At 45.8% G+C, this 26,454-nt stretch overlaps 3 protein-coding genes and 1 long non-coding RNA gene across 11 annotated transcripts in view; 3 read left to right on the top strand and 1 right to left on the bottom strand.

Annotated features, from left to right (window-relative positions):
- Nucleotides 1-26,454, top strand: part of LOC310706590 (uncharacterized protein) — a 61,892-nt gene that overhangs the window by 26,757 nt on the left and 8,681 nt on the right. The window contains exons 2-3 of one of the 2 annotated variants that reach the window (XM_083502880.1): nt 16,825-16,988; nt 17,365-18,881. The exons of the other annotated variant lie outside the window; for it this stretch is intronic. Of the exons in view, the coding sequence (XP_083359006.1) occupies nt 16,825-16,988; nt 17,365-17,937 (737 nt within the window). The 3' untranslated portion in view covers nt 17,938-18,881. Of the gene's footprint in view, nt 1-16,824; nt 16,989-17,364; nt 18,882-26,454 lie in introns of those variants that run through there. 2 annotated transcript variants of the gene reach the window in all.
- LOC310706592 (uncharacterized protein) lies at nt 349-8,987 on the top strand (the record flags this gene model as incomplete). 2 transcript variants are annotated; one of them, XM_083502886.1, is made up of 3 exons in its annotated part: nt 349-382; nt 1,142-1,305; nt 1,867-2,535. In XM_083502886.1, exons 1-3 carry the CDS (start codon nt 364-366, stop codon nt 2,428-2,430), a joined length of 747 nt encoding a protein of 248 aa, XP_083359012.1. In that variant the 5' UTR covers nt 349-363. The 2 variants fall into 2 exon arrangements, with proteins under 2 accessions (XP_083359012.1, XP_083359013.1); XM_083502887.1 differs by lacking the exons at nt 1,142-1,305; nt 1,867-2,535 and adding exons at nt 7,544-7,707; nt 8,442-8,987 and having other exon boundaries at nt 358-382.
- Nucleotides 1,493-19,671, bottom strand: LOC310706653. The gene is made up of 4 exons (XR_014526010.1): nt 19,455-19,671; nt 9,682-10,458; nt 8,395-9,163; nt 1,493-2,588 (listed from the first exon to the last, which is right to left on the bottom strand). It is a non-coding gene; the product is annotated as an uncharacterized lncRNA (long non-coding RNA).
- LOC310706585 (homeobox protein prophet of Pit-1-like) overlaps nt 2,983-26,454 on the top strand; it is a 42,744-nt gene continuing 19,272 nt past the window's right edge. The window contains exons 1-4 of one of the 6 annotated variants that reach the window (XM_083502867.1): nt 2,983-3,901; nt 6,480-7,272; nt 19,805-19,961; nt 20,720-20,883. In XM_083502867.1, coding sequence (XP_083358993.1) covers nt 19,940-19,961; nt 20,720-20,883 — 186 coding nt within the window. In that variant the 5' untranslated portion in view covers nt 2,983-3,901; nt 6,480-7,272; nt 19,805-19,939. Of the gene's footprint in view, nt 3,902-6,479; nt 7,309-19,703; nt 19,962-20,470; nt 20,884-26,454 lie in introns of those variants that run through there. The other 5 variants (XM_083502865.1, XM_083502866.1, XM_083502868.1 and 2 more) reach the window with 5 other exon arrangements.

Raw genomic sequence — 26,454 nt, 5'->3', positions numbered from 1 at the left:
CTCTCTCGCTGCCCAACCCGTCTTCTCAATTCCCTTCTCTTCAACTGTGCGCACTAATTCTCCCAGTCTATGGGGCTATTTTCCAGTTTTGCTAAGGGGTGATGCTAAGGGAAGGGTGCGCTCCATCCCATCTAGATTGGTCAAGCAGCGTTTGAAAAGTGAACTTGAAACCCGCTCCTCCCCAAAAGCCGCCTCCCCAGTGGAGCGCTTCTCTCCAAGGAAAACGCGCCGGCCAATTGGCAGCCAGGAGGGGCTATAAAGGCGCCGAACTCCAGAAACCTGGAGCGCGCCTTGAGAAGAAAGGGCATTTTTGGAAGCGAAAACCAGCTTTGTTGGAAGAGAGCGAGGCAGCTTTTTTACAAGATGAAAACTACCGGCCGAGGTAAGAATAGAGGATTGTTAAGAAGATTTTTAGTTCACTTGTCTTTAAAAAATTGCTCAAATGATTGATATAAATTCAGGCTTTCATAAACGACTGTTTTTATAAATGAAGGGTGTTTCTGTTTCTGGGTCAGAATCAGGGTGTAGGGAAGGCTTTCAAAAACCCATTTGTGGTAGCCAGGCAGGGATTACACAGGGGCTCAAATGTCTTCGGTTGGAAACATTTCGCAAGATTGGTTTGCACATCTTTACTTGTAAGCATGAAGCATTTACTGCATTTTACTGCATGAAGCATTTACACACACACTTTCTGAATGTTAAATCCCTTTCACTTAAACGGGATTAAACTTCCCAATAAACGTGGTTGGGATCAGTTGAGACAAAGGATGGCAGGCGTAGAAATAAGAGTTAAATTCGTACGCTTTGGCTTTTCATACAAGCCTTGTTCCGAGCAACCGGAGGTTTATTTAAAGGCCACAAAGTGCGTGGATTTCAATGTCAGGTACAAAAGCCTTTCTGTAAAAAGCGAAGGCTTTGCCCTTCTGCGCTCGGCCGGGTGGGTGGTCAGCGGGGCGGTTGAAAGAATTGCCACTGAAGCCGGGGGTCGTTTTACGCAGTGTAACCTCAGGCAGCGCCCGATTCTGGGGTCAAGTGCAGGCGATGCAGCCCCGAGCTTTCCATGTCGGTAGGAAGATCTGCAAGCGTCGCTTCTGTTTAAGCCGAGCGCTTCCTTCAGATCTGCCTCTTTGTCTTTTTCCAGGAGGAAGCCACCCCAAAGTCGGAGGAGATAGGAGAAAAAGGACCGTTTTCACTCCTGCCCAAATCGAGCTCCTAAAAAAGTCCTTTGAAGAGAACCAGTACCCCGGATACGAGACCAGGGAGGCGCTGGCGAGGTGCATCGGAATGGAAGAAGATCGTGTGCACGTAAGAATCGGGATGGTGGGGGCTCCCAAGACTTCCCTAAACCGCACATACTGGAACAATCTGAAACGCTCCGAATAATCCTGGCGTAGTCGAAGGCCTTAGTTCACCCGGGTGCCTCTCAGCTTATCGCGAAAGGCGCCTTGTTCAAGAGCTAACTTCCTCTTTCTTGGGATTTTTTTTTGGGGGGGGAGGGTGTATCGTGGATGTAAAAGCTTTATAATTAACAGTAACTGGAGATTATGTACATGGGATATATGAATGTGGAGCTGAAGAGAGTAGAAAAATGCTGCAGAGAACTAAAGAGAAACCCCAGAGGAATAAGCATAATTTATTAAGTGTAATTCTCTCTGTTGGATCAAAAAGACATATTCATGGTAACAATGTCTTCTATATTCACAGAACATAATGCCTATATGCCTTTCACACAACACAAAACAAGTTAACGTAGGTTCTCCCACTGTCATACACTAATCTTTGCTTGGTTGTTGTACTTGAAAGTGAAATTATGACCTACCTGTTTGGAAATAATGGGCATTTGGTTCTCTCCTTTCTTCTGTTCAGATCTGGTTTCAAAACAGAAGGGCCAGAACACCAAAGAGGATAGGTTCCAGGATAAGGATCGGGAACCATGCTGCAGCTCCTTGGAGCCACAGTGAGAGAACCAGTTTAAGAAGCAGCCTGGACAGCAGCCCAAGAAGCAGTCCAGGAAACAGCCAAAATATTCACACGCAACAAAATTACCAGACACACAACTTGCATTATGCTGAAAGCTATGGAGGAGCAGGGTTGTGGCAGCCACCTCTCAACAACACGCAAGGAGGAGAGCATGCCCCGCAACAGCAGAGCTCCCTGGAATTGAACCCTGCTTATTACCAGCAAGCTGCTTTTTGTGGAACTGGGCTTTATGAGACTTCCCAGGCGAGCAACTGCCCAGTTCCATATTATGGTGCGGAGATGGTGAGGCAGCCTCCACCATCAGCTGGGAACTTCTTCATGGCATCAAGCACTTACACTCCCTGGTCTGCAACGGGGAATTATTCAGCTACACATCCTGGACAAATGCAGAATGTTGATGGAATTGCTTCGGGCTCTCAGTTTTTCTCTTTAAGTCAGGTTCCAGATTAGCATCCCAACTCCTTCCTTGCTATCCTGTACATATTTTACAAGCTCCCTCTTTTAATGCCTTTTAATGTATGACTTGGATGTTTTAAATAAAGTTTGTTCTTTTAATAGTTTGTCTGGAGTCTTCCTTTAACTTTCCATTTACTGAAACATTCACTTTCCTGTGTGCAAGCATATAAACATGGGCTTAATTTTCCCATAGAAAAATGTCAGTTGTGCGGTACATGTGGTTCTAGAGATAAAAGGTCAGGTCTCCCCCCCCCCCCCGTTTATTCTCCCCACCCCAAGTTTTGTGCTCTACTGCCTTCAATGAAACTTTATGGGAGGGTTGCCTGTGAACTAGAGGTACCACTGTATATGCCTGAGGGAAGATAGCCGCGCCCTGTCGTGGCGCCTGGGGAGCGGCTACGAGATAACTCTTAAGGCTTCCCTCCCGCCATTGTCTTCCCTTATTACGTTCCCGCAGCATCAGCGCTATAACGAACGTCTTGCTGGGGCAACGGGGGGAGGGGTGTCCTTCCCGCTCCTCTTTCTCGTCCCAACGGCTGCCCCTCCCCATGCCTTCCCCTGCGGCGTCACATCGGCCGCCCTCTTCCTCTTTCTCCCTGCTCCTCCCCGCTTCTCCCCCCTCCCCTCGGTCTCCTCTTCGCTCCCTCTTCACACAATGACCCCCCACCCCACCCCGCAGAGGTGACCCACCCGTCAGGCGAGATAAGCGCATTAGCATGTCTGGCCTTTGAGGAAGGCTGCCCCCTCTCGCCTTCCCTTCTGCTCCTTTCATTCCTTCATCCTTCTACTTCCCTCTGGCCCCTCCAGGCTCAGCGCGGGGGGGGGGGCCCGGCTGCGCTGCCCTAAATCCGCCTCTGCTTGGGAGCTGCATGTTCCTCCGCTTCCACTTCTACCCCACTCCAAATCTGCCTCTACAGCAGCCTCGGGGCAAAGAGGAGGCGCCACCGGTCTCTTCCCGCCTTTCTTCGCCATTTGATCCCCCAACAATCTCCATTCTTCCCGGGGGGGGGGACAGTTTTGGGACTCGTCTCAGGTGACCAAATGACCCCGCTGCAGGAGTAAGTCTGGCCAAGGGGGCTGGGACGTCTGCTCAGGCAAATGCAACCCAGGGAGGATTTCACCCGGAAGCCTGTGCCCCCTTTTCATCTTTGCCTCCTTTTCTGAACCTGCCCCTGGGAATTCGGCTGGTGTTTCTCTCCCTCCTCCATAAGGAAAGCCCTGAGGGCCCTCACACTAGCATTCCCTGGGCGTTGCCAAATGCTGAGGGGTGAGCACTCTGCACATGCCTGGGAGTAAACCATGTACCTGCGTCTGTTAGATTCCCTTAGGTGAGAGAAAGGGTTTCTAGAGTGATAGCCTAGTAGGTGCCTCCCAGAACTCATTGGAGGAAGACTAAATGGTGACCACCACAGCACTGTCGAAAACGAGGACACAGATATCATTCAAAGGCTCTGTGCTAATGTAGGTAATATTCATCTGTATGTTTTGAAGTATGGTTGATTCCCACCGCCCTCAATTTTATTATTTTATCTGTTATTAAACCACGTTGCAGTTTTTTGTTTTACAATCAAGTGGTGTATACATTTAATGAAATAAACAAATGGCCAAAGGCAACTTAAAAACAATTACTGTAATTTAAATAGAAATATAATACTTCTGACCGTATTTAGGTGACCTGAATGCCTGCTTAGTCTGCTGTCCAAATGCTGACTGTTGGCGGGCATTTGTTTGAAAACTGCAGCTAGACTATAAAGCCCTTCAAAGAATGCTGTGTCTGCTATGTCTCTGTTCCAGCACTCTTTTGTTTTTGGTTGGTTTTTTTTTGTTTTTTGATAAATTTTATTGAGTTTTCACATTTTACATTGACATCACAAACACACAGAGACAAAGACAAACATGCATAATTTCAAAACCTTACTTTCTTAACCACATTCTCTGACTTCCCCGCACCACCCCTTCATACATCCTAATTCCAATAGTTGGCTCAGCAAGTTCTTACTCTCATCTTCAAAATATTATTATAGTCTTTTTAAAAAAACTTGATTCTTCTTAATTAACCAATTTTAACTTATACATCAATTCTAATCTTAACATCCTTTTCTAAGGTCGACCTAAGTTCCCTTCCACAAATTTCCCAATTTTAAATATTAGTTACTAAACACACTAAACTTAAACATCATAAAATTCTCCTCCTTTTGGATTCAGAAGCTCTCACCCCCCCCCCTCTTTCCCGGTTACGATCCCCCAAAACACAAAGAAAGAAAGAAAGAAAAAATGTCCACAATATCAGTTCTTAGCCTGGATTTCTCACGTCCGAGGCCTTCAAGTCCCCATCAGTCCCTCTCCGCCGATTTTGTTGATAGTCCTTTGTGTTGGTCATTGGGTCTCGAAGGAGCTCTTTCCCAATAGGATCCAAGTTTCTTCCAACCAGTCCTCCATATTCCAAAAGGGAGCCCCAATCATATTTCTTACTTCTTTTGAGTCCCAATAATCCAAATGTCCCAAAGGCTTCCCCTTTCATCTCCATAAAGGCATCACTCCCTACTTCATACTCAATTTCAGTCCAAATTCTCACCATCCGAATCTTATTTTCTTTGTAATCCACAAATTCCTTGTTTTCTTTATATTCCACAATTGTAGGCTTCTGGTTGGCCCTTTCCACCAGCAATATTTCCGCTCCGTCTTCCTCTAGTCCTACAGCACTCTTTTGTTAAATCAAATTTCCACTATACTTTTCTTCAACAAGGCTACACTTTCTGAAAAACAACCTACTCACAATGGGCTTCAGAAACCACAAAGTTGCTGTCTAACATCCTGCAGATTAACACACTCACACATATTAATTAATTGATTGACTGATTGACTGATTACAGATCGTTCCAAAGAGCACCCACATTGAAGTATGATTTCTGGTAAAATAACTTATGGTTAAAAAAATCTTTAGGCAATCTTAATGCATGGAAGCGTTATGGGTATTTAAAGAGCTTAGATGGTTATTTGAAGATTGCTCTTTCAAAATATACATTGAGCTTTTGAAGGAAATGGCAAGACACAAGTCCAGTTTTTCTGATATCTGCAGGCATAACACGTTGCCCACAGTCAAATTGGGCTCTCGGTTTCCTACCCAAAATCCCTAATAGAAACACCCCTCGAGTCAGGGTGTCAGCCTTATTGAAACTGCCCCCTTAGGCGTCCTCCCAGTGTAAATTCAACACGTATTTCCGAGCAGAAACCTGACCTCCTGGTCCGTGTGTTTCAGTAGCCATGAAGTTTAAATGTTCATTAAAACAACCATCAGCACAGCGCTAATATCAAATTGGCATTGCTACTGTTCATATTAGGAAGTTACTTTGTGGTACATTCTGCTTTGAAATTTGTCAAATTATAATTTATGCGGTGAAACATTGTGATCTTTGAATCTTGGAGGAGAAAGGGACATAATGTATAAACGAACTCGTAATAGGTTGAAACGCAGCTATGTATTTGATACCTCAACTATGCTTGCTTGTTTTCCTTTCCTCGTCCTCCTACAAATAAACCCAATTCTATGTTCTTATGGTTTTTATTTACTGAATTTATACGCCGCCCTTCGGAGCCCACATCGGCAAACAGAAACAGTACACACTTTAAAAACAGAAACAAAGCAAAAACATTCTAAAACATTTCGAACGTTAAAAAAATAACAATTGCAAACACCTAAAAGCAATTTCAGTTTGGAAGAATCCTAAAAGTAATTATAGGAGGTTTGTTGGTTTGTTTTTTCAACTATTCTTCTGTCCGCTGATCTCGGGGTTGTCAGGAACATTATTCTGCAGCCACCAAATGCCTGAGCAAACAGGAATATTTTCAAATTCCTAATGAAACGCAATAGTGATAAAGACGGGGCAGCTCACTAGAGAGAGCGTTCCGCAACCGGGGAACCTCTTTAAATGGGCTGGCCGTCCAGACTGAATTAAAGCAAATTAAACCAACTACAACGGCACTGTCGTCTTATTTATTTGTTTGGATTTATAAAAGATTAACATACGAATCCTAACTTGCAGGTACCAGCTTGGAAAAGGCATTCTTGGTGCAAGGAACTCCTCTTCTAAGATGGCGGGTGACCTTGAATATCCAATGCACCGTTTTGAAAAGAACGTAAGCTGTTTCCTAAGTCTTCAAAACTAGCGAAAAATGAATGCAAATTTAATCATATGTTAATAAAATATAGATTGCTTACATAGCTTAGATTTCTTTCTTCGGTTGCCTCCGCTCTTATGTATACCGTATTATTCGCATTTGATACGATTGCTGGCAGTTGCCAGAGCCTCCATCCAAGGCGATGTACTAATTTATTTAGACGGCAGAGGCTGGAATGAGGGGTATTGGAATTAAGTTGTTCCAAGCTTCTTTGTCGATATGAAGTAATTTATACTTGGTTCTTTTTAGAACAACAACAAAACCTTTTTAAAAAGGAGAGTACCCGTTTAAGATACAAAGTTTGTGGTAAAGTGTGTGTGTGTGTTGGGGGGTGTTCTTTGGTTGGACCTCGCAAGTGTCATTTTTGTACAATGCGGGTGTGGCTTGGCAAAGAAAAGGTGTAGTAGGCGCCCGAAATCTCTCTCTCCCTCCCTCCCCCCCTCTCTCTTCTCTTCCATTCAGATGAAGAGTCAATTGCCAAAGGGGTGTCGACGGAGGGAGGGGTTTGAGCCAGTTTGGCAAAGCAACTGATTTTTTGAAAGAGAATGTAACTGTTTCTATTGGTTGAGAAGCAAGGGTGAAACGCAAAAATGATGAAGACGGGGCAGCTGACTGGGAGGGCATTCCGCAACCGGGAAACCTCGCATTGGTAGAGAAGTAAGGGTGGGGTGACTCCCTCGTATTGGTTGAGAAGTAAGGGTGGGGTCGCCCAACGGAGATAAATGCCCAGACCGAATCCCCTGCCGAGTGAACGAACCAGAGGTACCTATTTTCATGATGGCAGCCAACAATGAAGGTAAGAGAAACTTTTTTAAAAAATGATTATTAAGCCCTGAGCTTTCCATGTCGGGAGGAACTTCGGAAAGCGTCGCTTCAGTTTAAGCTTGCCCAGCGCTTCCTTCAGATTTGCCTCTTTGTCTTTTTCCAGGAGGAAGCCACCCCAAAGTCGGAGGAGATAGGAGAAAAAGGACCGTTTTCACCCCTGCCCAAATCGAGCTCCTAAAAAAGTCCTTTGAAGAGAACCAGTACCCCGGATACGAGACCAGGGAGGCGCTGGCGAGGTGCATAGGAATAGAAGAAGATCGTGTGCACGTAAGAATGGGGATGGTGCGGGCTCCCAAGACTTCCCTAAACCGCACATACTGGAACAATCTGAAACGCTCAGAATAATCCTTGCGTAGTCGAAGGCCTTAGTTCACCCGGGTGCCTCTCAGCTTTTCGCGAAAGGCGCCTTGTTCAAGAGCTAACTTCCTCTTTCTTGGTTCTTTTTTGGGGGGGGGGGGAGGGTGTATCGTGGATGTAAAAGCTTTATACTTAACAGTAACTGGAGATTACCGTATTTTTTGCACCATAACACTCACTTTTTTCCTCCTAGAAAGTAAGGGGAAATGTCTGTGCGTGTTATGGAGGAAATGCCTACGGGTGGCATGCCTACGGATTTTCCTCCTCTAAAAACTATGTGCGTGTTATGGTCGGGTGCGTGTTATAGAGCGAAAAATACGGTATATACATGGGATATATGAATGTGGAGCTGAAGATAGTAGAAAAATGCTGCAGAGAACTAAAGAGAAACCCCAGAGGAATAAGCATAATTTATTAAATGTAATTCTCTCTGTTGGATCAAAAAGACATATTCATGGTAACAATGTCTTCTATATTCACAGAACATAATGCCTATATGCCTTTCACACAACACAAAACAAGTTAACGTAGGTTCTCCCACAGTAATACACTAATCTTTGCTTAGTTGTTATACCTGAAAGTGAAATTATGACCTACCTGTTTGGAAATAATGGGCATTTGGTTCTCTCCTTTCTTCTGTTCAGATCTGGTTTCAAAACAGAAGGGCCAGAACACCAAAGAGGATTGGTTCCAGGAGAAGGATCGGGAACCATGCTGCAGCTCCTTATAGCCGCGGTGAGAGAACCAGTTTAAGAAGCAGCCTGGACAGCAGCCCGAGAAGCAGTCCAGGGAACAGCCAGAATATTCATATAGAACAATTTTATCAGCCACAGAACTTTCATTATGCTGAAAGCTATGGAGGAGCAGAGTTGTGGCAGCCACCTCTCTACAACACGCAACCAGGAGAGTGTGCCCCGAAACAGCAGAGCTCCCTGGAATCGAACCCTGCTTATTACCAGCAAGCAGCCTTTTGTGGAACTGGGCTTTGTGAGACTTCCCAGGCGAGCAACTGCCCAGTTTCATATTACGGTGCGGAGATGGTGAGGCAGCCTCCACCATCAGCTGGGAACTTCTTCATGGCATCAAGCACTTACACTCCCTGGTCTGCAACGGGGAATTATTCAGCTACAAATCCTGGACAAATGCAGAATGTTGATGGAAGTGCTTCGGACTCTCAGTTTTCTCTTTAAGTCAGGTTCCAGATTAGCAACCCAACTCCTTCCTTGCTATCCTGTACATATTTTTCCAAGCTCCCTCTTTGAATGCCTTTTAATGTATGACTTTGATATTTTGAATAAAATTTGTTCCTTTACTAGTTTGTCTGGAGTCTTGATTTAATTTTCCATTTACTGAAACATTCACTTTCCTGTGTGCAAGCATATAAACATGGGCTTAATTTTCCCATAGAAAAATGTCAGTTGTGCGGTACATGTGGTTCTAGAGATAAAAGGTCAGGTCTCCCCCCCCCCCGTTAATTCTCCCCACCCCAAGTTTTGTGCTCTACTGCCTTCGATGAAACTTTATGGGAGGGTTGCCTGTGAACTAGAGGTACCACTGTATATGCCTGAGGGAAGATAGCCGCGCCCTGTGGTAGCGCCTGGGGATCGGCTACGAGATAACTCTTAAGGCATCCCTCCCGCCATTGTCTTCCCTTATTACGTTCCCGCAGCATCAGCGCTATAACGAACGTCTTGCTGGGGCAACGGGGGGGGGGTGTCCTTCCCGCTCCTCTTTCTGGTCCCAACGGCTGCCCCTCCCCACGCCTTCCCCTGCGGCGTCACATCGGCCGCCCTCCTCCCCGCTTCTCCCCCCTCCCCTCGGTCTCCTCTTCGCTCCCTCTTCACACAATGACACCCCCCACCCCACCCCGCAGAGGTGATCCACCCGTGAGGCGAGATAAGCGCATTAGCATGTCTGGCCTTTGAGGAAGGCTGCCCCCTCTCGCCTCCCATTCTGCTCCTTTCATTCCTTCATCCTTCTCCCCTGTGGCCCCTCCAGGCTCAGCGGGGGGTGGGGGTGGGGCCGGCTGGGCTGCCCTAAATCCGCCTCTGCTTGGGAGCTGGATCTTCCTCATTTCCACTTCTACCCCACTCCAAATCTGCCTCTACAGCAGCCTCGGGGCAAAGAGGAGGCGCCACCGGTCTCTTCCCGCCTTTCTTCGCCATTTGATCCCCCAACAATCTCCATTCTTCCCTGGGGGGGGGGCAGTTTTGGGACTCGTCTCAGGGGACCAAATGACCCCGCTGCAGGAGTAAGTCTGGCCAAGGTGGCTGGGACGTCTGCTCAGGCAAATGCAACCCAGGGAGATTTTCACCCTGTGCCCCTTTTTCATCTTTTCCTCCTTCTGAACCTCCCCCTGGGAATTTGGCTGGTGTTTTTCTCCCTCCTCCATAAGGAAATCCCTGAGGGCCCTCACACTAGCATTCCCTGGGCGGTTGCCAAATGCTGAGGGGTGAGCACTCTGCACATGCCTAGGAGTAAACCAACTACCAGCGTCTGTTAGATTCCCTTAGGGGAGAGAAAGGGTTTCTAGAGTGATAGCCTAGTAGGTGCCTCCCAGAACTCATTGGAGGAAGACTAAATGGTGACCACCACAGCACTGTCGAAAACGAGGACACAGATATCATTCAATGGCTCTGTGCTAATGTAGGTAATATTCATCTGTATGTTTTGAAGTATGGTTGATTCCCACCGCCCTCAATTTTATTATTTTATCTGTTAGTAAACCACGTTGCAGTTTTTTGTTTTACAATCAAGTGGTGTATACATTTAATGAAATAAATAAACAAATGGCCAAAGGCAACTTAAAAACAATTACTGTAATTTAAATAGAAATATAATACTTCTCACCGTATTTAGGTGACCTGAATGCCTGCTTAGTCTGCTGTCCAAATGCTGACTGTTGGCGGGCATTTGTTTGAAAACTGCAGCTAGACCATAAAGCCCTTCAAAGAATGCTGTGTCTGCTATGTCTCTGTTCCAGCACTCTTTAGTTTTATCAAATTTCCACTATACTTTTCTTCAACAAGGCTACACTTTGTGAAAAACAACCTACTCACAATAGGCTTCAAAACCACAAAGTTGCTGTCTAACAACCTGCAGATTGACACACTCACACATATTAATTAATTACAGATTCTTCTAAAGAGCACCCACATTGAAGTATGATTCCTGGTAAAATAACTTATGGTGAAAAGAATCTTTAGGCAATCTTAATGCATGGAAGCGTTATGGGTATTTAAAGAGCTTAGATGGTTATTTGAAGCTTGCTCTTTTAAAATATACATTGAGCTTTTGAAGGAAATGTCAAGACACAACTCCAGTTTTTCTGATATCTGCAGGCATAACACATTGCCCACAGTCAAATTGGACTTATTTGAGTAATATAATAATTTTAATATTTGAAACGGAAATGAGATGAAGTGGGTGTCGATCAGGGACAGAGAGCTTCATTGGCAGTAGCACCCCAGCTATGGAACAGTGAGTCTTTCCTGGTGCCTTCTTTATCTTCTCTAAATCATCTAGTGAAGACCTTTTGGTTCACCCACATGGTTTAATTCTTTATTGAAGCTTGGGTGTTTTATACTCTCTGTGATGCCATCCATATAAGTTGCAAAAGATGTTTTTGGTTCTCTTTTATCTTTGGTTGATCATGATTTTTAATTATTATAAATCAAGACAGATCCATATAGTCAGGAATACGTCCCTCTCAATCCCTACCATTTCATTTACTTATGTTCTGGGATTTGGCGCCCAGAATCTTAAAATTCATTAGGAGATCTGCCCTTGATTCCAAGCTACTCTGTGTATAACATAGGCAAAATGACAGAATCTACATGCTAGAACAGCTTTCGAGAGATAGGTAAATGTAATACAATAGATAAAAGGCAAGATTAAAACAACTCCCAATTGGGCACCACCATCTTCCCACTCTGAGGGAAGATGGTGGTGCCCTATGGGGACCGGCTACGAGATAACTCTGAAGGGCTTCCCTCTCGGCATTGTCTTCCCCTATTACATTCCTGCAGCATCAGCGCTATAACCAACGTCTTTCTGAGGTAACGGGGGTGTCCTTCCCGCTCCTCTTTCTCGTCCCAACGGCCGCCCCTCCCCCACTCCTTCACATAATGACCCCCCACCCCGCAGGGGGGACCCACCCGTGAGGCGAGATAAGCGCATTAGCACGTCTGGCCTCTGAGGAAGGCTTCCCCCTCTCGCCTTCCCTTCTGCTCCTTACATTCCTTCATCCTACTCCCTTCTGGCCCCTCCAGGCTCAGCAGGGGGGGGGGGAACGGCTGTGTTACCCTAAATCCTCCTCTGCTTGGAAGTTTTTTCTCTCTTTTATTTGTGGTTCATCATGATTTTTAATTATTATAAATCAAGACAGATCCATTTATTCAGAAATACGTCCCTCTCAATCCCTCCCATTTCATTTACTTATGTGCTGCTTTTGAAATGAACCTCACAAAGTGGTTTACATCAATATATCAAAACAATAAGCATCCATTAAAAATGTAAGAAAACAGCAAAGGCAAACTGCAAGGGGGAAAAGTTCAATGCTTTTAGGATTGTAGCTTTTAAAAGTGTAGTTTAGTGGGAGAGATTTTTCTCTATCCCCTTTCTCCGTGCAATGCAAAATTTTATAAATTTCTTTCATGCCACGTCTTATGCAACATTTCTCTAAACCAAAAAGTCCCCAATGCTCCAAGCTTTCCTCATTGTTCCATCCACTTGATTACTCTGCTTCCCTTTTCTGAATTGTCTGAACTGGAGATCTGCGATAACGCATCACCTGCTTGTATGCATAGGGTGGGATGGGGGGCGCAACTAATCCCTCTCCCGCTCCCCCCCCAGTCCTAATTGCTTTCTAAATTGCTGTTTCCTTTGCATGACAGTGGTGGGAAGAACGCTGGGGTTTTTTGCAGTAGATCACAAAGGATTGCTGACCTCACCTCCCCGCGTTCATAAATACAGTAACCGCAAAATAATCCCCCTCCCCCTCTCCATTATACTGCTGAGATGAAGAATACTTGAGTTAACCAGGAACGGATTTACGTGTGGAAAGCCTGTGAGCTCCCATTAATTCTGATTCTCCATACAAGTTCCTGGGCTCATAATTCTTGTATTCTAAGTGTATGGCTTTGTACTAAGCTCTTTATTGCTGGATCCTAAGTTCTAGTTAAAGTGAGGGAAGCAAATCTCTTGCTGCATGGTGCCTGTGACTTCCAGCCCCCTTATTGGGCAAATATTAGTTCTGATGGGTAAAATAGCATGGTATTTACACCTCTTCTCCAGTGCCACAAATAGTTCTGAATCTCTACTTCCCTCCCCTCGTTTGCTGTTTTCAAACCCAACAAGAGTTGACTATTACAGTTCTCCCAACATCTGCCCCAAGCAGTGACAGACCTACATTTTGGGGGTCCTGAACTTGAGCTGTTCTGGGGGCCCCTTCACAACTAAGCAATCAGTTCTGGGTAACCACTGTTGTCGTCTTCAATGGGGTTGTTCCCTGACAGATCACCACATTTAAAAAATCAGATTTTGATTAGAATTTCTGCTCTGGGTTGTCACATGTGTCAAAGTCTCTGGTGTGAATATAAATGTTTAAGAATGTGGACTAAATTCAGGTCTGGGGCCCCTCTGGGATTTGGCGCCCAGAATCTTAAGATTCATTGGTTTAGCAGGAGATCTGCCCCCGATTCCAAGCTGTTCTCTGTTTAACATATAGGCAAAATGCCAGAATCTAGATGCTAAAACAGCTCTAGAGAGAAAGGTAAATGTAATACAATAGATAAAAGGCAAGATTAAAACTCCCAATTGAGATAAAAAAGCTAAGCTTGGAGGATAAAGCCTGCAATAAGAACAAGATCCAAAGCTGAAACTATATCTAAATGTCTTCACCTGACACAAACAAAAACATTAAAGTGATGCCAGGCAAGGGGGGGGGACACCCATTATCTGGGGTGCCAGCTTGAATAAAATAGGGGGGGTCCCAGGAAAGCCCCATCCCACATAATTTGTCACATGGAACGGCACATACACACCATTTGAATGGCAATGCACATCAGTTCTCCCAACATCTGTTACAGTTATCCCAACATCAGTCCCAAGCAGTGACAGACCTACATTTTGGGGGTCCTGAACTTGAGCTGTTCTGGGGTCCCCTTCACAACTAGCAATGAGTTCTGGGTGACCACTGTTGTCTTCTTCAACAGATCACCACATTTTAAAAATCAGATTTTGATTAGAATTTCTGTTCTGGGTTGTCTCACGTGTCAAAGACACTGCTGTGAATAAAAATGTTTACAAATGTGGACTAAATCCCTCTGAGATCAGGTCCCAGAATCTTAAGATTCATTGGTTTCCAAGGAGATCTGCCCCTGATTCCAAGCTGCTCTCTGGATTACATAGGCAAAATACCGGAATCTAGATGCTAGAACAGCTCTGGAGAGAGAGATAAATGTAATACAATAGATAAAAGGCAAGATTAAAACAACGCCCATTTGAGATCAAAAAGCTAAGATTGGAGAATAAAACCTGCAATAAGGACAACTAGCTGCAACTAGATCTAAATGTCTTCACCTGACACATACAAAAACATCAAAGTGATGCCAGGCAAGCCTCTCTGGGAGTGGAAGGTGCGGGATTTATTTCCCCACATCCATCTCTCTGAATGAGGGAAAGAGTTGAGTGGTGGAGAACAGAGAGCATCATTACGCAGGAGAGACTGCTAAATCTTAGTGAAAGGAAACGTACTAGGTGGTGTGTCATCTGGTGTGGACGAGGAAAGACTACAGCGTTATCGCCTGCCCTGGGTGGCATCTACACATAAAAACCACTCTGCAACTGCTTTTTTTTTTTAAAACCATTTTGAAAAATATATTGAATTTCCCATAGCTCACCACAAAATATGTAGTTCTTACTCGAAAAAAGTTTCCTTGCCGATTCTGCGTCAGCATACCTATGATTAGGGTTTATAGGTACACTTAGGAGGGGTCCCTTGTGTTAATTTTCTTAGGAAAAATAACAAAGAATGTACCAACAGGGAACCATTCTTGATTAACAAACTGCCAGGGACTGGGAACATTCATTGTATGAGCTGGAATGTTTCAGAACGTTTTGAGTTCCTTTGAGGATCGGAGGCAACTATCTTGCCCCGGGTGCAGGGTGGAGCGGCAGGCTATCTGGATGCCGCAAGTCCCTGAAAGGCAGAGGAATATGGCCACGTGAAAGTTGTGGGGATAGAAAGACAGAAAGAGAAATAGTGGAAGTGAAAAAGAAAAGAAGCACCAGCAACGTCTGAAGCAAGCCTAGGAAACGGAAAGTTCTCTTTCCCTCAGAATGAAACCCAGTTGCAGTTACAAGCGATAGTGCCTTGAGACTGTGTAGATTCAGGATTTGGTTGCGACGTCTGTCCGGGGCTGAATACTCTGAGCATCTAACATCAACCGCTTGGGCTTGAAAGACCTACTGACTTCTTGGCAAGAGGAGTTTGCCTTCCCTTTATTTGCAGTGGTGTTACTCACATTTTCCCTTCAAGTTTCTGCACCGCCTAACCTTAACGAAAACCTCTAAGCGGCTTACGAAAGCATGAACATTATCTATACAAGTCAAAGTGAAAAACATGCAAAATGCAATTACAGTCAAGCTAAAACCACCGATTAAAAGGCATAGCAACTTTTTGCAGGTAAAGGAAAGGAAACAAAGTTTATAGCAGGCGCCGAAAAGGGTGCAGTGAAGGCGCCTTCTTCATCTCAAAAGGCAGGGGGTTTCAGAGTGTACTTGCTGCATGTAGGCTTCTTGGGCAAAGCCTTTCAACATGCCTAAGTCTTGGCGCATCTCTGTCTGTAAAATGAAAGCCTCATTACAATATTTTTTGAAAAATAAACCACAGTTCTGTCTGGCTCTCTCGCTCCCCAACCCGTCTTCTCAATTCCCTTCTCTTCAACTGTGCGCACTAATTCTCCCAGTCTATGGGGCTATTTTCCAGTTTTGCTAAGGGGTGATGCTAATGGAAGGGTGCGCTCCAGCCCATCTAGATTGGTCAAGCAGCGCTTGAAAAATGAACTTGAAACTCGCTCCTCCCCAAAAGCCGCCTCCCCATTGGAGCGCTTCTCTCCAAGGAAAACGCGCCGGCCAATTGGCAGCCAGGAGGGGCTATAAAGGCGCCGAACTCCAGAAACCTGGAGAAGAAAGGGCATCTTTGGAAGCGAAAACCAGCTTTGTTGGAAGAGAGCGAGGCAGCACTTTTGCAAGATGAAAACTACCGGCCGAGGTAAGAATAGAGGATTGTTAAGAAGATTTTTAGTTCACTTGTCTTTAAAAAATTGCTCAAATGATTGATATAAATTCAGGGTTTCATAAACGACGGTTTTTATAAATGACGGGTGTTTCTGTTTCTGGGTCAGGATGTAGGGAAGGCTTTCAAAGACCCATTTGTGGTAGCCGGGGAGGGATTACACAGGGGCTCAAATGTCTTCGGTTGGAAACAGTTCGCAAGATTGGTTTGCACATCTTTACTTGTAAGCATGAAACATTTACTGCATTTTACTGCATGAAGCATTTACACACACACTTTCTGAATGTTAAATCCCTTTCACTTAAACGGGATTAAACTTCCCAATAAACGTGGTTGGGATCAGTTGAGACAAAGGATGGCAGGCATAGAAATAAGAGTTAAATTCTTACGCTTCGGCTTTTCATCAAGCCTTGTTCCGATCAACCGGAGATTTATTTAAAGGCCACAAAGTGCGTGGATTTCAATGTCAGGTACAAAAGCCTTTCTGTAAAAAGCGAAGGCTTTGCCCTTCTGCCCTCGGCCGGGTGGGTGGTCAGCGGGGCGGTTGAAAGAATTGCCACTGAAGGCGGGGGTCGTTTTACGCAGTGTAACCTCAGGCAGCGCCCGATTCTGGGGGCAAGTGCAGGCGATGCAGCCCCGAGCTTTCCATGTCGGGAGGAAGATCTGCAAGCGTCGCTTCTGTTTAAGCCGAGCGCTTCCTTCAGATCTGCCTCTTTGTCTTTTTCCAGGAGGAAGCTACCCCAAAGTCGGAGGAGATAGGAGAAAAAGGACCGTTTTCACTCCTGCCCAAATCGAGCTCCTAAAAAAGTCATTTGAAGAGAACCAGTACCCCGGATACGAGACCAGGGAGGCGCTGGCGAGGTGCGTCGGAATGGAAGAAGATCGTGTGCACGTAAGAATCGGGATGGTGGGGGCTCCCAAGACTTCCCTAAACCGCACATACTGGAACAATCTGAAACGCTCCGAATAATCCTGGCGTAGTCGAAGGCCTTAATTCACCCGGGTGCCTCTCAGCTTATCGCGAAAGGCGCCTTGTTCAAGAGCTAACTTCCTCTTTCTTGGTTCTTTTTTTGGGGGGGGGGTGTATCGTGGATATAAAGGCTTTTGAACATAACGCCTATATGCCTTTCGCACAACACAAAACAAGTTAACGTAGGTTCTCCCACTCTAATACACTAATCTTTGCTTGGTTTTGTACCTGAAAGTGAAATTATGACCTTCCTGTTTGGAAATAATGGGCATTTGGTTCTCTCTTTTCTTCTGTTCAGATCTGGTTTCAAAACCGACGAGCCAGAACACCAAAGAGGATAGGTTCCAGGATAAGGATCGGGAACCATGCTGCAGCTCCTTATAGCCGCAGTGAGAGAGCCACTCCAAGAAGCAGCCTGGACAGCAGCCCAAGAAGCAGTCCAGCAAGCAGCCAAAATATTCAAAAGATTCACACGCAACAAAATTACCAGCCACACAACTTTCATTATGCTGAAAGCTATAGAGGAGCAGAATTGTGGCAGCCACCTCTCAACAACACACAACCAGGAGAGTATTCCCCGCAACAGCAGAGCTCCCTGGAATTGAACCCTGCTTATTACCAGCAAGCTGCTTTTTGTGGTACTGGGCTTTCTGAGACTTCCCAGGCGAGCAACTGCCCAGTTCCATATTATGGTGCGGAGATGGTGAGGCAGCCTCCACCATTAGCTGGGAACTTCTTCATGGCATCAAGCACTTACACTCCCTGGTCTGCAACGGGGAATTATTCAGCTACAAATCCTGGACAAATGCAGAATGTTGATGGAAGTGCTTCGGGCTCTCAGTTTTTCTCTTTAAGTCAGTTTCCAGATTAGCATCCCAACTCCTTCCTTGCTATCCTGTACATATTTTTCCAAGCTCCCTCTTTTAATGCCTTTTAATGTATGACTTTGATATTTTGAATAAAGTTTGTTCCTTTACTAGCTTGTCTGGAGTCTTGATTTAATTTTCTATTTACTGAAACATTCACTTTCCTGTGTGCAAGCATATAAACATGGGCTTAATTTGCCCATAGAAAAATGTCAGTTGTGCGGTACATGTGGTTCTAGAGATAAAAAGTCAGGTCTACTAATGGCTGAATACTCCTGAGACACATTTTAATCCACCAATGAGCTTTCTGTCCCTTTCCTTTTCTTTTTAAGTCTCTGTATCTGAGGCTAGAGTAGGTGGCAATAAATGTGGGGGGAAGTTGGTATATTTTCTTTGTATGCAAAAGTATCTTTGTAGATCCTGCTATAAGTAGATTTAGTAACACTTTTCTGTGTTAATAAGTTTGGTTTCCATTCATGAGTCTTCCATTTTTTAAAAAACAGAAGTTTGAGATGGGGATATGAGGTTTAATTGATTTTCCTACCATGAGTGCGTAAAGTTGCTTTCCAAAGCTTTAAGACATATAAGTTTAACTTATAAAGGCCCATGTTGCAGGCTAAGGCACATACATCTATTAGAAACTTTGTGGGGGGATATTTTGAACACTTTATTTCATTATCTTGCTCTTAATTCCCCCCCCCCCCCCAGGTTTGTGCTCTACTGCCTTCAATGAAGCTTTATGGGAGGATTGCCTGTGAACTAGAGGTACCACTGTATATGTCTGAGGGAAGATGGTGGCGCCTGGGGACCGGCTGCGAGATAACTCTGAAGGGCTTCCCTCTCGACACTGTCTTCCCTTATTACGTTCCCGCAGCATCAGCGCTATAACGAACGTCTTGCTGGGGCAACGGGGGGGGTGTCCTTCCCGCTCCTCTTTCTCGTCCCAACGGCCGCCCATCCCCCACTCCCTCTCGCTTCGCCTCCCCTCTCCTCGTTTGCTATTTTAAAACCCAACAGCACATGACTATTACAGTTCTCCCAACATCAGTCCCAAGCAGTGACAGACCCACATTTTGGGGGCCCTGAAGTTGAGCTGTTCTGGGGGGCCCTTCACAACTAGCAATGAGTTCTGGGTAACCACTGTTGTCTTCTTCAACAGGTCACCACATTTAAAAAATCAGATTTTGATTAGAATTTCTGTTCTGGGTTGTTCCAAGCATCTTTGTCGATATGAAATAATTTACACTTCCTTCTTTTTAGAACAACAATTCTTTTTTTAAAAAAGGAGAGTGTCCGTTTAAGATAGGAAGTGTGTGCTACCTGGTAAAGGGGGGGGGGCCGTGTTCTCTGGTTGGAGCGCAAGTGTGATTTTTGTACCATGCAGGTGTGGGACACCCCACTTTAGTCAGTTCTGGGGCAGTTACTTGCACTGGCTTGGCAAAGAAAATGTGTAACAGTCGCCGGAAGGTTCCCTCTCTCTCTCCCCTCACTTCTGAATTCTCTTCTCTTCAGTTGCCTGCACTGGATAATGCTCCAAGTCGAAACGTGCCAACAGCGAAATATGAAGCAGATCAACGCCGGTTTTTAAAATGTATTTTATTGCTTTTTCACATGCAATGAATAAAATTTAAAATGCAATAAACGACGTAACCTAGTCTGTCGTTTCTTGGAATCAACAGCAGTTTAAAGTTGGAACTGCTGCTTAAAACCAAGGGCTAAGGAGGAAATCACAGACTAAAGTAGGTCAAAGTCAATTGGTTATTACTGGCGGCCGAAGAGTCAACTGCCAAAGGGGTGGCCAGGGAGGGAGGGAGGGGATTGACGGAAGAAAACGACGGAAGAAAAGGTGACTCCCTCTTATCGGCTGAGAAGTAAGGGTGGGGTTCGCCCACCGGAGATAAATGCCCAGACCGAACCCCCAGCAGAATAGCAGAGTGAACCTGAGGGATCTTAGTGTCCATTTTTAAGGCAGAACCAATTCAGGAGAGAGCGAGAAAGAGTTTTTTCATGATGGCAACCAACAGCGAAGGTAAAAGAAACTTTTAAAAAAATGATTATTAATTCACTGTCTATAAAAAAACTACAACATTGCTCTAATTATTTATAGGGGAATGAGTAGGAAGGAAGATGTTTTCTGTTTCATCTGGGTCAGGATCCCGGCGTAGGGAAGACTTTCAAAGTCCCATTTGTGGTAGCCGGGGAGAGATTAAACATGTCTCACTATTTCCTGGGAAGAAGCCCAGGCAAGACTGCTTTGCACACCTTTATTCGTAAACACCAAGCATTTAGTGCGTGGAAAGTGCGATCCTATACAGTACACACTTTCCTGAACGTTAAATATTTTCACATAAACTTAATTTAATTTCCCAATAAACGTGGTTAGGATCGGCTGTGGAAAACGAAGGCAGGCATAGAAATAAGAGCGTAAACTTCTTACTGAAAATTATTTGGTTTGTTTTCATTCAAGCCTTGTTCAGAGCAACCGGAGGTTTATTTAAACGCCACAAAGTGCGTGGATTTCATTGTCATGTACAAAAGCCTTCCTGTAAAAAGCGAAGGCTTTGCCCTTCTGCGCTCGGCCGGGTGGGTGGTCAGCGGGGCGGTTGAAAGAATTGCCACTGAAGCCGGGGGTCGTTTTACGCAGTGTAACCTCAGGCAGCGCCCGATTCTGGGGGAAAGTGCAGGCGATGCAGCCCCGAGCTTTCCATGTCCGGAGGAAGATCTGCAAGCGTTGCTTCTGTTTAAGCCGAGCGCTTCCTTCAGATTTGCCTCTTTGTCTTTTCCCAGGAGGAAGCTACCCCAAAGTCGGAGGAGATAGGAGAAAAAGGACCGTTTTCACTCCTGCCCAAATCGAGCTTTTAAAGAAGGAGTTTGAAGAGAACCAGTACCCCGGATACCAGACTAGGGAGGCGCTGGCCAAGTGCATCGGAGTCGAAGAAGATCGTGTGCACGTAAGAAGAGGGAAAGTGGAGGTTCCTGGTACTTCCTTAAACCGCAAATACTGGATAAATTTAAATCGCTCAGAGTAATTCTTTCGTTGTCATTCGAATGCGTTAGATCTTCCTGATGCCTCCGAGCTTAACGTGAAAGGTGCCGTATTCAAGAGCCAACTTCCTCTTTCCTGGGTTTTTGTGGGGTTTTATTTGGGGGGGGGGCGGCGTATTGTACCGTGGATGTAAAGGCTTTTTGTAAGGGATGGGTGCGTTGTGTCCCCTCTTTTTCAACTGCAGGAAGAAATTGTGCCCATACTTGTTCAGAAATCCTGGTTCCTGATTAAGGCTTCCTTTTCCTTCCCACTCAAGTTATTGGAGGCACATACTTTCAAATAACAAAGGTTCTGGGTTTGAACAGTAAAAACTCTTAAGAGACCTGGTTTCAACCTAATTTGAGGATAAAACCATCTGGTTTTCTAGGCTGCCTTTATAACCTGACCCACCTGACCGAACTCCCAAGGGAGTGTGCATAGGATATTCCTATTAGGAGGGCAGCTTTCAGCACCTTGCATTGAGAGACCAAATGTGCAGCATTCAGATGGAACCACAGTTAAGCAACACTGCTTTTCTAGCCAATGTCCCGCAAATCCCTAGTTCTCCCATACTGAAAAAATTACACCACATGAGGCACGAATATTCGGTGGTCCTCTGAGCTAGAAAGTGAAATTATGACCTATGCATTTGGAAATAATGGGCATTTTGTTCTCTCCTTTCTTTTGTTCAGACCTGGTTTCAGAACAGAAGAGCGAGAACAAAGGTGACTGGTTCCAAAATAATGATCAGGAACCGAGCTACAGCTCCTTATAGCCGCTGTGACAGAAGAAGTAGTCCATTAAACAGCCAGGGGAGCAGCCCAAAAAGCAGCCATGCAGCTTCCATTATCCCGAAAGCTTTTGTTCAGACCTGGTTTCAGAACTGAAGAGCGAGAACAAAGGTGACTGGGTCCAAAACAATGATCAGGAACTCCTTATAGCCGCTCTGACAGAAGAAGTCCAAGCACTCCCGAGGAGCAGTGCAAGAAGTCCGACGCAGCAACATTACCAGCCACGCAGCTTCCATTATCCCGAAAGCTATGAAGGAGCAGGGTTCTGGCAGCCACCTCTCAGCACCACGCAACCAGCAGAGCCCGTCTTTGCCGCACAGCAGCAGAACTCCCAGGAACTGAACCCGGTTCATTACCAGCCAGCTGCTGTTGGTGGAACAGCGCTTTGTGAGTCTTCCAAGGCAAGCAACTGCCCAGTTCCATATTATGATGCAGAGATGATGAGGCAGCCTCCACTATCGAATGGTAACTTCTGTACTCCATCAAGCAGTAAAACTCCCTGGTCTGCAACGGGGAACAGTCATGCAATGGGGAATTATCCAGCTGCAAATCCTGTGCAAATGTTTCCAGAAGATTACCAAAATTGGCAGCAAAGCAATATCTTCCCTTCTCCCGACCCCTTCTAGGGTTACTCATCCAAGTAAATACATTTTGAAGTTTTTCAATAAAGTTTGTTATTTTAATGCCTTTGCCTGGGATCATCATCTGGCTTTCCTTTTACTGAAGCATTCGCTTCCCTTTGCCCAAGCAAGCTAAGATCACTTGTATATTGAAATCAAAAATAAAAGCTGAACAATAGGCCACTAGTTCAAATAAGGGCCACAGTCAAAATCTGGGGTTAGAACAATTGGGGAAATGTTTCAAAATGTTCCAATTTTGCTTTTGCTTTTTTCGGGTTGATGTGAGTTAAATGTTTAGTTGGGGTTGGCGGTTACTTTAATTTGGGTATAAGTATAAACTGTTCATTATTGCTATTATTATTATTTATTATTACTATTGGTTTCTTGGTTTGCTATTTATTTGTTTTGTATTTTAATGTTTGATGCATTGTGTTGTAAGCACAATGTATTTTTGTACTCTTTGCAGAAAACAATAAAGCATATATGGATATAGATATATACGTGCGTTTTTGTGCATGTGATTCTATGGGGATGGATCTTTCTGAGCCCTGCCTGCCTGCCATGCTACATAATGCACTCCCTTTTTGAAATGTTGCCTGAATACAGAAAGGGGTTGGTTTTGCCGGCTCCCCTCTCTGCTTTTACGTGCAACTTCCACGAAGGAAGAGTTCACCCAAACAAAAATCCACAGTAGCTTGATGATGCGACTCAGACATTGGGTTAAATCATGGAATTCAAAGTGTTAAATGAGGATGCTAATTGAGAGTATTGGGAATGCCTTACAAGATTCTGTTTATAATGCTACACATTATCACTTCATCATTCAGTATTTCCTCTTGTCCCTAATCTTAAACCAAGCTAATCCTTGCTGAGCTACTGACAACCAGACAAGGGACCAATTTTGCTTCTGCGGTTCAGGATTTGCTTTCCAGCCAAATGGTTCTGAAACCGGGTTTCAATTCCACGAGCTTATTTCTCTATTTATATCCCACCCAGGGGCGCCCACTTGAATAGAAAATTGGGGGGGGGGGCAAGGGACCTGGGCCCAAGAGTTGGCTCCTAGGACCCCACCTTCCCCCCCCCGGGACCTTGAGGCGGCCCACCTCCTTCTTCCCTCTCAGCCCCCGACAGCCCCGCGAGGGAGACCAGCCTGAGAGGCGGCGACTGGCGCAGAGGCACCCGAGTGAGCTTCGGGGCTGGTAGTAGGGTGTGTGTGTGCAGGGTTTGTGGTGTGTGGTTGTGTGTGTGTGTGTTTGTGTGTGCAGGGTTGGGGGGGGGGTTGCAGGGATTTAAACCCTGCCTGGCCTCAGGCCAACACGCTAATACGCCGCCAGATATATATATGCCTGAGGGAACATAGAATCCAGGTTGGCGCCGCGCGCCGTTTCCCGCCCAAACCGCCCCTGCGCATGCGCTCCCGCCTCTCCTGCCTTGGCGCCCTTTGGCCACGGCTTCCCTTGCGGCGTCACACACCGGCCGCCCTCCTCCTCCTCCTCCTCCTCCTCCTCCTCCTCCCTGGTCTCCCGCTTCTTCCCCCCCTCCCCTCCGTCTCCTCTTCTCTCCCTCTTCACACAATGACCCCCCCGCCCCACCCCGCAGGGGTGACCCACCCAGGAGGCGAGATAACCGCATTAGCATGCCTGGCCTCTGAGGAAGGCTGCCCCCTCTCGCCTCCCATTCTGCTCCTTTCATTCCTTCATCCTTCTGCTCCCCTCTGGCCCCTCCAGGCTCAGCGCGGGGTGGGGGGTGGGACCGGCTGGGCTGCCCTAAATTCGCCTCTGCTTGGAAGCTCACTTTTGTTTTTGGTTGATTATGATTTGTAATTATTAAGACACAGATCCATTTATTCAGAAATACGTCCCTCTCAATCCCTCCCATTTCATTTACTTATGTACTGCTTTTGAAATGAACCTCACAAAGTGGTTTACATCAATATATAAAAACAATAAGCATCCATTAAAAATGTAATAAAACAGCAAAGGCAAACTGCAAGGGGGAAAAGTTTGATGATTTTAGGATTGTAGCTTTTGTAGCTCCTGGATCCTTGCCCATCCTGGCTTATAAAAGCTAGCCGGGAAGGACTGGGCAATGGGCTTCATGGGGTGGTGAATGCTTCCCTCCGTGAGGGAGCCTTCCCAGACCCGCTGAAAGAGGCGGTTATTAAACCGCTTCTTAAAAAACCATCTTTAGATGCGGCCAGGATGGCCAATTATCGCCCAGTCTCAAATCTTCCATTCCTGGGCAAGGTGATTGAGCGAGCGGTTGCCGAACAACTCCAGGCACGCCTGGAAGAAGCGGAACATTTGGATCCCTTCCAGTCGGGATTCAGGCCTCATCATGGGACTGAAACTGCCTTGGTCGCACTGGTTGATGATCTCCGGCGGGCTAGGGACAAAGGTGAGAGCTGTTTCCTAGTTCTGCTGGATCTCTCAGCAGCGTTTGATACCATCGACCATAGCATCCTTCTGGACCGTCTTGAGGGGCTGGGAGCTTGGGGCACTGTCATACAGTGGTTCCGCTCCTTCCTCCTGGGCCGTGTTCAGAAAGTGGTGGTGGGGGATGAGTGTTCAGACCCCTGGGCTCTCACTTGTGGGGTGCCTCAGGGTTCTGTCCTCTCCCCCATGCTTTTCAACATTTACATGCGGCCGCTGGGAGAGATCATCAGGAGGTTTGGGCTGGGTGTTCATCAGTATGCGGATGATACCCAGCTCTACCTCTCTTTTAAATCAGAACCAGTGAAGGCGGTGAAGGTCCTGTGTGAGTGTCTGGAGGCGGTTGGAGGATGGATGGCGGTTAACAGATTGAGGTTGAATCCTGACAAGACAGAAGTACTGTTTTTGGGGGACAGGAGGCGGGCAGGTGTGGAGGATTCCCTGGTCCTGAATGGGGTAACTGTGCCCCTGAAGGACCAGGTGCGCAGCCTGGGAGTCATTTTGGACTCACAGCTGTCCATGGAGGCACAGGTCAAATCTGTGTCCAGGGCAGTTGTTTACCAGCTCCATCTGGTACGTAGGCTGAGACCCTATCTGCCTGCGGACTGTCTCGCCAGAGTGGTGCATGCTCTGGTTACCTCCCGCTTGGACTACTGCAATGCACTCTACGTGGGGCTACCTTTGAAGGTGACTCGGAAACTACAACTAATCCAGAATGCGGCAGTTAGACTGGTGACTGGGAGCGGCCGCCGAGACCATATAACACCGGTCTTGAAAGACCTGCATTGGCTCCCAGTACGTTTCCGAGCACAATTCAAAGTGTTGGTGCTGACCTTTAAAGCCCTAAACGGCCTCGGTCCAGTATACCTGAAGGAGCGTCTCCACCCCCATCATTCTGCCCGGACGCTGAGGTCCAGCGCCGAGGGCCTTCTGGCGGTTCCCTCATTGCGAGAAGCAAAGCTACAGGGAACCAGGCAGAGGGCCTTCTCGGTAGTGGCGCCCGCCCTGTGGAACACCCTTCCAGCAGATGTCAAAGCGATAAACAACTACCTGACATTCAGGAGACATCTTAAGGCAGCCCTGTTCAGGGAAGTTTTTAACGTGTGATATTTTATTGTATTTTTGGTTTTTATGGAAGCCGCCCAGAGTGGCTGGGGAGGCCCAGCCAGATGGGCGGGGTATAAATAATAAATAATAATAATAATAATTATTATTATTATTATTATTATTAAAGTGTAGTTTAGTGGGAGGTTGGATCTTACTATTTTTTGTTAAAGGTGAACCTCATTTTTGTTCCAAATTGCTGCTCTCTAGACCAGTTTCTATTCATCCAGACCAAATGATTCTGCCACCCTGACCAGTTAATAATAATAATAATAATAATAATAATAATAATAATAATAAATTTTATTTATATCCCGCCCTCCCCAGCCGAAGCTGGGCTCAGGGCGGCTAACAACAATCAAAATAGTTCGACATTCTAAAACATTCATTATAAAATTAATTAAATCAAATTAAAATCAAATTAATGGCAACCATCAAGCAAAATTTTGTGCAGATTGCCAGAGGCGGGGGTCAGGCTGCGCCCTGACAAAAGGCCTGGTGGAACAGCTCTGTCTTGCAGGCCCTGCGGAAGGATGTCAGGTCCTGCAGG

The sequence above is a fragment of the Podarcis liolepis genome (genome assembly GCF_965112155.1).
Source record: "Podarcis liolepis genome assembly, chromosome: 5".
NCBI classification, from domain to species: Eukaryota; Metazoa; Chordata; class Lepidosauria; order Squamata; family Lacertidae; genus Podarcis; species Podarcis liolepis.
This window is presented reverse-complemented; position numbering and strand designations above follow the sequence as displayed.